Source organism: Diachasmimorpha longicaudata, chromosome 5, assembly GCF_034640455.1.
Source record: "Diachasmimorpha longicaudata isolate KC_UGA_2023 chromosome 5, iyDiaLong2, whole genome shotgun sequence".
In the NCBI taxonomy this organism is placed as follows: Eukaryota; Metazoa; Arthropoda; class Insecta; order Hymenoptera; family Braconidae; genus Diachasmimorpha; species Diachasmimorpha longicaudata.
The window spans coordinates 10,549,291-10,563,006 of NC_087229.1; the positions used below are offsets into that span (position 1 = coordinate 10,549,291).

Below are 13,716 nucleotides of genomic sequence, written 5' to 3' on the forward strand. Positions count from 1 at the left end.
CCACAAGTGTCGACATTATGAAGGGGGGCATTTGCTGGGTGAGGCTTGTGTAGACTAGGTGAAGTCAAATGTGGGTGGCAAAATGTGGATGGTTATGGTACACGGACTCGATGATAAACTGCCAGCTTCCTGTGGTCTATCCGACAGGACGTTTTCCTGCCGTAGACGTGGAGAATACAGAGGGGATGTGGAAGGGTCCAGATATTACACGATTATTCTTAAGCCATGACGAATGGCCTATTTATACTCAAATACTTGTCCATTCGAAAAAAAAGACTCGAGCGATATTTCAAAGGAATGGAGGCCCCTTAAGGCGATTTTCGTGAGTGGTGCGTCGAATTTTCATGAAATTTGGGTATCAAGCAAAATAATCCTGTGAAATGTAAACTTATTCATGTTTATCAAATGGCTATCTATTCTACAACGAATACATGGGCGATATTTCAAAAGACTGAAGGAAACAAAGCAGTTTTCATGTAAATGAAAATGATTGAAAATGATGAGATTAACCCATAGAACATAATGATTTAGTGTGAAAACACAGGAGCCCTTGTAAATCCACCAGAGAGGGTACTTCTCCTTTAAATGGCAATTCCAAGTACTTCCTCTTGCTCGACTATGGAGGTCCAACTAATGATATATAACATTTTGCAGAGGCGTGTAAACCCACCCCTGCCGAAGGGGCTCTTCCTGCGGTGGGTGAAGGCGGATGAAAGTAACCAAACGGGTGAAAGCGTAGTTGGGAGAATTGAGGGAAAGCCAGGACACACTGGTAAGGAGTCTCCTCGGAAAGAGCTGCACGTATACCGGCATTTCTGGAGGGTGGTACTTGATAAATTGACTCTGCGGTTTCTCGAATGTATGCCTCCCTCCAAAACACCCTTCCAACGAATCTAAACTATTTGCATAATGAGTGAGAATTCTCATTGCAATTAGATTTCAGATATGAATTTGGTAGAAATTACAAAGAATTTAGAAAGCATTGAGTTAGGGTGGAATTTTATAAACACCAAGTAATTGAGATACGAGTTATTGAGGTTAATGCAAAGGCTTTCAGTTTCCATTGAAATTATTCTCTGACGTCAGCAAATGGTGAATATCCCTGGCGCATTATTCTTCCACAGAAAGCTTACCGACGCCGAATTTCCAAGAAACATGTCAGTCAGTCAGAGCTTTTCATCTCTAGCTCACCGAATTTTTAACATTTCACCATTACAAAACCACTCATCGCCCCTTTGTCACGTTTGACATAACACATTTAAGTGTTCATGGCGCGTCAAAGCGTGAAAAAAAGAGGGAGAGGGTGAGCTCCAGAATTGCAAGGTCGACGAGTTGTCGATCCAGAAGCTGAAAAATCCCGGGAACAAGAGCCGAGCAACAATTAAATGTGTATGTAATTCATCTCGGGAGGGCAATTACATGAGTATTTTCATTACTTTTTCTATTGCCAGCAGTAGCTTTCCTATAACATGAAAATGACGAGTGGATTTTTCCCTTGACCTTTCAATAAAGAAGTTTAATTGCACTTTTGATTGAAATATTTTTCATCAATTTTGCCCCCTTGCTAGATCATTAATTAATTACTTTGGAAATGTGGAGGTATTATAATTACCTCGGGAGGTAGTTTACGGGGTGCTTTTGAAGTGTGGCTTGGGGATGAGTGGAAAAAACGCGCAAGATCACTGGAGGCTAGGCAACACCAAAAGACCTAACGTGAAACTCCAGTGACTACGTATTCTATATATCCCACAAGGTTTCTTGATAAACGAGCGCCTTTATTGAAGTTTGCTGACAAAGGGGAAATGAGGGGGAGTATAGTTGCACGTCTCGCATACCCTCACTTATGGCCACTAAACCGAAGGTGTGTTCTCCCTCACATATCGCTGAACTAAATCCAATAATGTCGCAAAATTTCCCCTGACTGCTATGAAAATAAAATACCATATGAATTTTATTCTTTCCTTTTTTCAACGGTTCTGGCTGCCACCTTGCCCTTTCTATCATCTCCCGTTACAACAATTTTGAAACAGATTGTCTAGGCGGGGAGGAAAACGCAACGGAACAGAACGAATCACGATTGCTCCCTACAGGAGTGACCCTCCAAAACTTTTTCTCCTCCTCTCTTGCTCTTGTGCGACACTCGTAGGACAATGCGGATATAAAAGTTGGGGTGAAATATCGTCGATTGGAAAATAGATACGAAATTTTTATCGTGCAAATGTGACGGTGATTTAAGGGAGTTGAAACGATTTCTGTAGATGATTTGAAAATCGTGGCAAAGAATTTGATGGGGAGAAAATCACAATAGCGTCAGTCATCCAGTCGTTATCACTCTCTGACAAAACCAAATCATCTGAATTGCCCTTTTAAAAAATTCAAGGTAAGCAAGCAATGTAGCAAATATTCATAGAGACCAGTGACAATCACCGGATCATTAATGTAAGGTATTACTTTTCACGGCAAACACCGTCATCCGCTTGAAAATTTCTTTCCTCCCATAATGTTCCCTAACCCTGTATAAATATTATTTCACCCCTCGAAAAGTTCCATAATTCTGGCTCAATGAATAAGAAAATATTTGAGAGGAGCAATTTTCTTGGACAAACCCAGAGCATCTGGCTCATTAATTACCTCGAAAGAGGAGAAAAAAAATGAATTCAAAGTTAACAGTAATTTTTCTCCGCATATTTTCCCTCCTCTGTCCTCTACTCGTCCTCTTTCCTTCTTCAGTACCCGGTGGAATTTTCAGATCGTTCCACAAACTTCAACAATTCCAATTTAGTCAAAAATTCAAGGGGAGCCGAATGGAATAAACATCATGGAGTGACATAGAAATAGGGATAAGAGGGGAATGCCTCTGTCATCGAGTTTAAAATCGGATGAAAAGGGAGGGAAAATCCCAACGGCTGGAGTAATCAAGAGTCTGCCAACGGTGAAATTAATCAGGGAGAGCTTGGATGAAACTGGAGACGGTTTGGAGGCTCGAGGGGTTTATATGGGAGGAGCCACCATTTAAGCATGCAAATAAATTGTTGTGAGTCTGTTTCACTGTCAGCCAACTCTACTGGTGCACCTCTTTACCGGATTTATGCCAGTGTTGGAGGCGTTCATGGATTAAATTTGAAGAGATCGGGGGGGGGGGATGGGGTTTATGTCATTCTGGTGACTCCTCTTCAGCCAACACTCGCTGTGAGTCTTCTGACGAGTTTGCCAGAGTGACACAAACATCATTCTGCTTTTGCTATTTTCACTCTCGTTGACACTCGGCAAACTCACTCACCAGGACCGGCCAACGTTCGAGTTTAGACAGGGTTTCAAACTGTTTCTCTTTATCATAAAATACTCAACTTGGCCTCCAAATTGAAGACTGGTTTTAGTTGAATTGTCGGTAATGTTCTACTGACTAGGAAAATTGTGCATCGATATTAAAACCAGCATGCTATTATTATTCTTTAGTTTTTCTGCAAATGCTGAGAAAATTCTGTCTTCACAGAGATTTTGGATGTGAAATATCAGCTGGAAAAATTTAACCCCACTATGAAACTCAAGTGAAAACATAACAAAATATCGTAAAAATTTAACGACATTCGTCGCCACTGACTAAGTATATTTGCAACTGGGAGCTATGAAATACACTTATCCCTGTACAACAGTAGCTCGTGGATTCCTCACCATTAGCATTAATGATACCCATTTTACCCGGCGCCGCATGCACACACCCATGCCCCAGGGATTTGAGCACCATTTTACCTCAAAAAATGAATGTATATCCGTTGAGGTTAAAAAGGAATCTCTACTTTGGGGAAATATACACACCGGTATATTCCACCCTGGCTTGTCATAATTGAGCGTCCACGAATCCATTAAAAATATTGCCCCCACGAATATTCATGCTCCCGGCCGACGGAATATTTTTTTTTTATGAAAATAAATATCCTCATGCTCGAGGGAGTATCGAAATCCCTCAAAGCTGAATAATAAAAACAAAAAGTCATCTCTACACTGCGCATATATTTTTCAACATCAAAGGAATGAGCCTCCGTATTTCTTCTCCACCGCAAAAAGGGAAAATTCAAACTGGGAAAACAAGATGAAAATAAGATGATGCCCTATGAAAAAAGAATTTTCCAGCTGAAAATTTTATTTTTCGTGCAGTGAAGCCCCATTTTTTAGCGGCTCGTGACAGATGGAGCAATTTTTTTTCCAACATCATCTCAATATTTACTGAGCGAAAAGGATAGTTCTCTAAAAATAAAAAAATATATTCCTCTGTGAGGGCGATGCAAACCCTTCGGACAGTCAGGGTCATGAATTAAATATCACCCGACGAAAAGAAGAATTCATAAGCGGAAAATTTTTTCTTCAGTCTTGAGATGCTTGGCCAGCTTAAAGACAGCTTAACAAAAAGACAAAGTAAAAATTAAATAGAAACGTTTGAAATTAATTTCCATGAAATAATTGAAATAGTTGAAAGTTTCGCTTCAGTCCCTGTCCATACCATCGAGCAACATAAATCCTTGAAGGCTTGTCAATGTCAACGGATTGTCCCTTTTCTTTGCAAAATGCCACACTCGACGTTTTCGATAATGGCTGGGCTCTTGTTGCGCACTCCCCTTCCTCCTCTCGTACCTCCTACCCCGTTGCTGAACCGGGCGTGAATTAATTTCCTGTTAGTCGGATCATTCTCATCAGCATTGATGTGAATACGTTCGTTGGATGCCAATGTGAAAAGCAGAACAGATTGGACCACGAGGGGAAATGAAGGGCCGGCATTTTTTTTTTTTGTCGAATGTGTCTGTGCCCAATTCCTCTACCGCGAGTTTCAATTTTGCGTAAAGCAGCAATTTTTATTGAATTGAAATAAAATTTTCCGCAATTTTCCATACGATTGTTATCACCTTTCCACTCGGCTCTATCAAATATTGGGGTATCATCGAGCCTTATTCAATGATTTTCCTACAATTATTATGGATAAAAAAATCCCGTGAGATAATCGAGCTCCCGAGAGGAACATTTCCACAGGGAATCTGCCCCCCCCCCCCCCCCTAGAGTCCATTTTTCTGTTTTTTAGGAAGCTGTACTATTTGTCAAGCAGTCCCAGTGGCCTGGAGACTGCTCCTCCAGCGAAAATATCTCTCAACTATTGCTCCGATGTGGGTGTGTATCATGTGTGGCAGGTGGTCCCTCTTTTCCCAATCTCTCGCATTTCACTGGCTGTGAAAAAAGTACAGTATCACGGAGGCAGAGAGGAAGAAAAAATGATGACACTGAGGATATATCCGATGTCTTTTATAGAGGGTTAGCTTGATATCGGAAACCGAGAGGAAGGCAGATGAAAAGGATAACGCTGGAGTCTCGGGGGAGATTATTCACCACGAGATTCGGAAAATAATTACTCCAGAGGACATTTATAGTGCGGCAAGAATACCCTGTCGTTTCTTAGACTCGTCTATCACTCACTTCGACTCTACTTTATGATCTATCACTGAGGAAAGTGATAAATCACTTGGTAAATTTCTTACTTCTTATTATTTTGTTTCATTTTTTGTATAATTCTCTTTTCTATTTCAGCGATAAATTATCCAGACATTTTCCTGGTACATTGGACCTCTTTCCACCTCGAACGCGACAGAAAATACGCAAAGGACTCATTTCCTATCGTACCTACCTCATTGTCCCTCAAAGGGGTGACTGGAATCTCGAGCTTGGCGATCCCAGGTCTCTCCTTCACCGACAGTAACTTTGTCTTCTTCTTGGAGCGACCCCCATGTTTGAGCTTCACTGTAACCGCTTTCGTTTTGAAGCTCTCCGCCGGATAAACACAAGCTAGCATCTTGCAGACTTTATGTCTCTACATCTTCGAATTGTCCTTTAGTGGATAATTAACCAGCGATATTTGTTCGTTGATTTTTGCTTATTTCACTGGATTAGTTCTTTGAAAATTCGTATCACCGGTAACATTCACTTTTTGCAATCTACTCGCCGACTTCTCCGTCTTGCGTATACCGTTGGAGGGAGGTGGGTGGAGGTAGTATTATAACTTCGCCCAGCGCCTTTTCATGGAGTACACACACAGACCTGTTGATTTTACGGCCGCTCGGGGCCACTCCTTTTTCCACACACGGTTTTCCTCTCCACTACTTTTTTTCTCTCCCCTCGTGTTCTTAACTTCGTCTACTGTTCAACGTGAAATATTCCACTGGCTTGACTTTTATCCCTCTATTCGAATGCTTTTCCGGTGTTCCTTTTGGTTTTTATTTACTCGGAGGTTTTGGGGTCTCCGGGTTGTGTGCCAGTTTCTTTCTGCACTCGGAGGTCGCTGATGAATGAAAGGGAAATGAGTCGTTGTTATGGTCGACGGGTTTTGTTGAGGTTTCGATTTTTTTTTTAAATGGAAGTCTGTTTCATTGAAATTCGTCGACTATTTTGTAAGAACAACTTCTCTATACATATAGAGTAGTCTAGAAAAATGGCGGAGCAGCTTGTACAGAGCGCTTTTATTTTTGATAAAGATTACTACAAAAATTTTGAACCCTAATTTTTTTTTAAATTTCTCATGACGGCGTGAATAACTTAACATCTGATGCCCTCACGGTTGACCGAATATAACCAGACCAAAATTGCAGTTGATTTAGAAGGCATCATACACATGCACTTGTGCACTCGGAGTGGTTTCGGCAACAGGAATTTATCGAAACCTCTCTCCTTCCACTATAGTTTTGGTCTCCTGCATTGAGTCCCTCGACAAAGGCAAAGCCCTCCTCCCACTTCTCACCCGATGAATCCAGCTTACGGCTTCATTGTACCTTGCCACTGACAGTTCGGGATTCCCGAATATTTGAAATTGAAGCGTGCATAATCAAAGGGCGGTATTAACGCACGTGCTCAAATACACAAGAGGATTGAGGAATTCAGAATACAATCGAGTTGCAACTGAATTTCTACTATTGTTACACTCAAAAAACAATGGGTTTACACTGTTAGGTAGGGGAAAATTCAATTTTTATATCTGAGAAAATTCAAACGTCAATTTTGTCATTGAAATAATTACCGAAGTAATTCCCACAGAAGGGGGAGGGGGGCAGCTATGGAATGACCCGACTTTCCCCTACGCCAGACCGCAGCCGAGAGCTTGTGTTACCGCAACACAAATGTCATCGATCTACTTTACTGCGGTTGAACAAAGAAAGTAAAAACAAAGGAGGAAAGGGGCATCGAAGGTAGTTCTGGTAATACGATGAGTCGGTGCATTCTATCTTCCAACGCACCGGTGGAATGCAATCTTCGATCTCACTGGGATTTATCAGATTTCATCGCGTGTTGGTGATGGCAACCGGCTGATGCCATCCACAGTTGTGCTCCGTAATTATGTTAATAATTTTTTTTGTTATTTTTTTAATTGGCTTGTGGAGATGAGAGGTACTACGACGATAATCATGACATTGGGGGTTATCTCGATTCGATTATGGCTGATTTGATTGATTTTTTTCCGAAGTTTGGGTGTTAAGCGAAGGCAGAGACGAAATTGTTGAACATTTCTTGAATTCTCAAATTATAATTAAATAATCTATGAAATTTCCATTTGTTTTTTCGAAAATGCGGATAACGAAAACTCTCCCTTGTTCAGAGGTTTAATTAGAACCCCCTCCCCTTCCCCCTTTCGCTTTATTTTAATTACGAACAATATTTTCATCGGCTCTGTTGACTGACTCAATCCTTTCAACTCGCTCCAATCAGATTCATTGATCTCTCGGGTAACTAAACTCATCCCAAATGACTGACGAACAAAAACACCCCTGGAAATATTGCAGAAACTCTCAATATTGACTTTGGTCCTCAGATAAAAAAGGAAAACTCATAAAACTGAGGGAAAACAGAGGGATCTCTCGGCACAGCAGTGATCATTATTATTTCACGTAGCAGTGAAACTTCCCAGGTTGTTTGTTAAGTTCTCATGTATACAAAGAGGGTAAGGACCTGAATTTCCACTCATTGTGTGAATTTCGTGCCCCCAACGCCGCCCCTTTCTCTCCAACTCGTCGAAAGTTTGGATTTTTGAATGAGAACAAGTGGAGGAAGTCGCAGAGTGCGAGAAATGAGTGTACAAAGCCTAGGATATTATTCTCGATTGTTGAAATAGGAAGCTAAGCCCGAGTTATTGAAAGATATTCAATTTTGTGAAGATCCAATGGAAAACAAATTTTTTTTTTATCAAGAATATATTCCAGATCTCCTTTTTAAATTTACCGTGTCGATACTGATACATACATTGTGATAATAATTCTAAGAATCAATTTTAATTGAGTTATCAAATTGTTCGAAGAAAATCCCACTAAACGGAATATTAAGAAAGTTGAATTACAGTGTTCTTTTCCCCATCAGTGGATGGGAGGAACTCTTCAAACGGCATCTCCAGCAATGGCTCGACAAGAGCATCGGTACAAACCGAAGTGATAATATCAATGTGTGTGGAAACGTTGAACCAGAATGATGGGGGGAAAAAAGTAAAAAGAAGAGCAAAGAAATCCTGTGGAGGTTTGGAACTCGTTTTAATGTATTTTTCTTGGAAAAACGGGGGGATAACGTGTGCAACAAAAATATCAAGGTGTATGTGTTGTATACATACGAGTAACGTGAAAGCTTGGAAAAACAATGTCGCCTGCTGGCATGAGGCTATGTCGGTTATACGGTGTACGGGGTATGAAAGAGAGGTAAAAAGAAATGCGTTGAACTCGTCTCGCGGTCGTTGCAACTCTCTTGGGACAAAACGAACGCTCTTATACACTCCAATGCACCCCTTCACTTAGTTATGTTTCTTTTACTATTTTTTTCAAACCACGGGGGAGAGGGGGATGCTTTTTCCAAGAGACATCTTTTCATAACTCAACATTGCTCGACTCGTTATTTTCACCCGCAAAGTCGTGGACAGGGACAGAGTTACTCGGAATGAGACTGGGGAATATATTAAGTCGTGTGAGTTTTTTAAATTTTGTTTGTTTGTTTATACGAGTTAGCGAAGAGCTTTGATTTTTTTTCGAGTGACGGATCACTTGTAACTATTACTATAAGCTATAAAAGACATTTTTTTTCGAATTCCTAAAAAAAAAACCCAAGAATTTCCGAACTCACTGAGGCAATGAGAATGGTAGCACTTGAATCGCGATAGTAGCAACGATCATTCACTTCCGGGTGGCCTGAACGCGCCTTTCCCAACGATATACAACCGCATCAAGCGGAAGAGTCGGACGACATCACGATCCAATGGGAATGGCCCAGTGATACAACCGTTAGAGCAAAATCTACTATTCATTTTTTTCATCCCTATCCATCCGCACATTCTCCTCATAATTTTCAATGTCGTATAGAATGAATAATTAAATAAACATTACTGCAAGAAAAATATTACAAAATAAGTTTGAGAAGGGCATCAGTGTAACACAGATTTATTTTTATTTTTGTTTTGGTCTGCACAATAAATGGCAGAACGGAATTTCTACTAACAATTACGCCTTATTTGCTCTTTTAATGATACTTTATTCGGTTCGGAAAATTCATTCCGTAGCCACTGGGGCTTGCGTGTCAACCGATGAGCCTCGTTGCACCTCTCTATATTTCTCGGGATTATGGACCGATTCAGGACTCCATTATGTAGAGGTAAAATATACATTGAACGGGGAGTGGACGGAAATTTTTTTTCCGCTTTTTGTAATCGCGGAAATTAATTGGGTTTCCGGATTTTTATTAAATTTGGGAGCATGTTAAGCTCAGTGAACGATAATGAGTAATTAAATGATGAGGGCAAAATTTTAAGTTATTGATGAGCTCAGTGCAATTAATTTAATTAATTGGATATTTCTCGAAATCTAATTGGTTTTGATGAGGCTTAAACAGAATTGAAATAATTGGGTATTTTCGAGAGGAAATTCATTTGTTTACCATTTATTTTCAACTTGCTCTTATACGAAGTTTTAGAATGACGAGAGAATTCTATTGTTTGGTTCAACTTTTTCCGTGAATAAATATTTCTGAAAAACAATTTTTTCACTTGATAGGAAGCTAAGCGGGGCTGATCATGATCGATCGTAACTCAGCGTCTCTCACATCCCGCGGCTGACAAATTACCCGGGGAAAGGGAGAGTCAGCCTGGCTGTATACAGCACCCCCGCCTCGTTTCTGTAGCTCGAGGACTCGGCGATTTGTTTTTCATTACAAAAAGTGATTTTTTTCCGTCAGCTCTTGGCTCATTCCCTGCAGAGATTGAGAATTATTGTGAATTACTCAAGATCTGTTGCGATTTTATGAATAACCAAGAGATTTTCGATAATCAATTTCTATTCTTCGTCGTTTGAAAAAATGTGACAATTCCAGCCCATGAACTTTTCACCGAAATAGAATCAATTTTTATGTTGGAAATAAAAATTGAAATATCTGACAGTTGAATTTTATTTCCACGGGGTATTCATCAGACTGACAAGCCCCCATGAGATTTGCGCAGTGCAACATGACGCTGGCAATGCTGTACCCAAAAAGAGTCGAAATGCGCAATATTCACAGGGACAAATCAGTGACATGGGAAGAGGAATATTTCACTGTTGTGTCCGTCAGTTCGTCGAACGTGTCATTCCGTTCGAATGCATTAGTGAAACCGGTGGTCAACTGTTCTCGTAACTACCATTTCCTCAGTCCAAAATGACGTTGGCAAGCGCTAATGGAAATTGGTCAGGTTGAAATCGCTACAGATTTAATCCTGTTGTCCTATTGCCCCAACTGGGGGATTTCAATTTTAAATTTATTTTAGTTGATTTTCATGTATATAGGTATTTTGCCGACTGCAGTTCCGGACCCATTTAACTGGCAGTGCAACCAGTCAGGAAGAATTGAGGTATAAATAGTGCATTTGGGTTTTTCATTGGAGTATGGCGGTCACTGTGAATAGAGGGAAATGGAATTTCCAAATTCCCCTGGTTTTCTATAATCTCCATACCAAATGTTAAAATTGCTTTTCTCAATTAAATTCTACACCAACATTTGCAGTTGAATAAGTGAGAGATTAATTCGAGTATAATAAAATGATGGAAGGTCGAAATGAATTTGGAAATAAATATGTTTCTGTTTGGATTCATACTCCGTTCGTCCAACCGCATATCAAAAGTTTCGGGTTTGATCGAAGCCACAGTGTTCATTCTGACGAAATGTCCACCGAAAGAATAATTTCCAACACCAAAATCTACTCTTTCTCTCGGCCATTGCGTTCTACATTTTAATATGCTAGAGAAAAGTTTTTTCTTTTCATGTCAAAATCGGAGGATTGAATTCAGCGAATCCAACCAATTCAATTCTCCATTCTGAATTAGTTTTGTATAAATTTATTTCATTGAATCATCAACGAGAACTCTTCTCTCAATACCAAACTTTAAAAATCAATTCTTTCAATGTAGTTCTCTTTCAACATTGGGAACATCCGTTGAACATCATTTGTCCGAATTTTCGATTCAAAATTCAGTGAAATTGGAATTGACCGACTGAAAGCGAGATTAATTGGAATATAATAAAATGATGTAGTTGGAAGTGAATTTTGAAATACATACGTATCTACTCAAATTCATCATTCGTTCGTCCAAGCACGGATCAGAAGTTTTGTATTTGATTAAAGCCGCAGTATTCATTTTAATGAGAATTATTGCCAACACCAAATTCACTATCGCTCTCCACCATTGCGTCCAACATATCCCTCCCTAATTAGAAAATTTTTGTTGCAAAATCGAAATGTTCAATAGAAATTTTGATTCAAAATGACAATTGTTTCAGAGCCTTGTAGAATTTTTGCTTCCGAAATTGATGAGTGGGCTTTAAGTGTCGTAACCTTTTACAGAACATTTTCTGCCGTGCGGAATGAAACGTCTTGATCAATTGGCGTATCGAATTTGCAATCCGAATGGAGGGCTTAAATACTTTGAAAGGAAATAATGGGATCCAGGGAGATTGGAGATTTGTGCAGATGGGCGAAACAGAAGCGACCAGATGAGACGATGGATTGGCGAGAGGCGGAGGAAACGGATAAGGTGGCAATGTTAACGCAGATACACGGTTGCAATTCGCTATTAGATGAGGAAGACAAGGAGGAGGAACGAGGATGCCGAGGCTACATTTGAGGTATGTTGTATAAATAGCCAAAATACCCATACACATAAACAAGTACAACAAAAATTGCCTGCGTCCAATTTATTTTCAAAAAATTAATGATTATGGAATATTTCTCAGTGAAATTGTTGTACTTTCAGTCCGGAAAATTTTAATTATTTTAATTACTTGAAAAATAACTTAAATATCGTGAAATTTGAAACGAAAATTCCTGAAGGAAAATCCTCAGAATAACAAGAACGCATACTTTAACGCCCTAATATAAGTACGTAAATATACTACCGCAATATTGCAGAAGCAAATGTTATTAGAAATTTCTATGTAATCGTAAACCCCTTTCGCCACATACAATCAAAGATCCCTTCTGCTCTAGTAATTTTCAAATCCTGCAGGATGGAATTTCTATTGAGGAAAATTAATTTTTTCAATATTACTAGAGCCACTGGGCCAAAAGGGGTCGCCCTTTTCTCGCACGATATTCTGCCGTCTCTTCAACGGCAGCATCAATTCAAGAAAATTCTCTTTCGCTTCCGCCCTTTATAACCCTTTCCACTTATTATGTTATTCCAGTTCATTTTATTTGCCTTTTTAAACACCACTCGGCAGGTAATTAAACTGCCGCTGTGCACAATACTTCTCATTTCCCCTTTACAATTTTTTTTTCACGTTGAGGGGAAAAAATAGTCTTTTGATCACAAGCCCAGCTAGTGAATTATTAGTCATTCAAAACGTTTTAAAATAGTTATTCGTTCTTTTTAAAAACAGGACAATATCTAGAGTCAAACATGGCGGATATTTTGAATGGGTCGAAAAAATAATGCAGTCTTCAATGAATAGAATCGACTTGCCCTGAATTTCCCGGAAAACGGAATAAGTTTACAGAATAAAACGGAATCATTTAGTTCATATCTATCGAAAAAGTTCAACAGTCGATAAATTCTATTGGCTTCCACAACGGGAATGAAAATAATCAATGAATTGAAAAAATAACGATCCTAGCAGTTGAACGAAAGCAATAAAATCGCGTGGAGTAGAATCAGTCTCGTGAAGTCCTGGAATTACCCCCGAATATTAATCAACCAAGCTAATAGAAAGTTCATAGAAATTTGGAACCCAGAGTGGGAGAAGAATAAAATTTCGTTATACGAGCGTATAAAATCAAATTGAATCCCGCGTCTGCGAGACGACTCACAAGGATTTCTTTATTTCCGCGTGAAGGGATTGAATTGAATGAGGAATGAAGTTTCCAAAAAACTTTTTCTCTCAGTAAACTCAACAAACTTTCCGGAACCCTCCGAGTACAAGAGAATTTTTCACAGAAATGCATGTGAATTTAAAACTTAATTCATGAAAAAAAAAAAAAAAAGATAATTTGCTAATGTGTAAAAAACTTTTGCCGAGTGAATAGCGGTTGTAATTAGCCCACCGCGTCCATTTGCATTACCTGTGTTAATGAACAATTTAACATGCGAGTGGACACACGTGATGCATTGACAATTTTCACTGGTTCGTTTTATCAATAATACAACAACTGTCACTGTTTTCAATGGACAGACTTCCATGCTGTTAGAATAA

At 39.4% G+C, this 13,716-nt stretch overlaps 1 protein-coding gene across 5 annotated transcripts in view; it reads right to left on the minus strand.

Moving 5' to 3' along the window:
- Positions 1–13,716, minus strand: part of LOC135162183 (apoptosis-stimulating of p53 protein 1-like) — a 58,566-nt gene that overhangs the window by 21,961 nt on the left and 22,889 nt on the right. The window contains exon 2 of one of the 5 annotated variants that reach the window (XM_064120376.1): positions 5,669–6,319. The exons of 3 other annotated variants lie outside the window; for them this stretch is intronic. In XM_064120376.1, the coding sequence (XP_063976446.1) occupies positions 5,669–5,833 (165 nt within the window). In that variant the 5' untranslated portion in view covers positions 5,834–6,319. Of the gene's footprint in view, positions 1–5,668; positions 6,320–13,585; positions 13,625–13,716 lie in introns of those variants that run through there. One more of the 5 variants, XM_064120377.1, reaches the window with a different exon arrangement.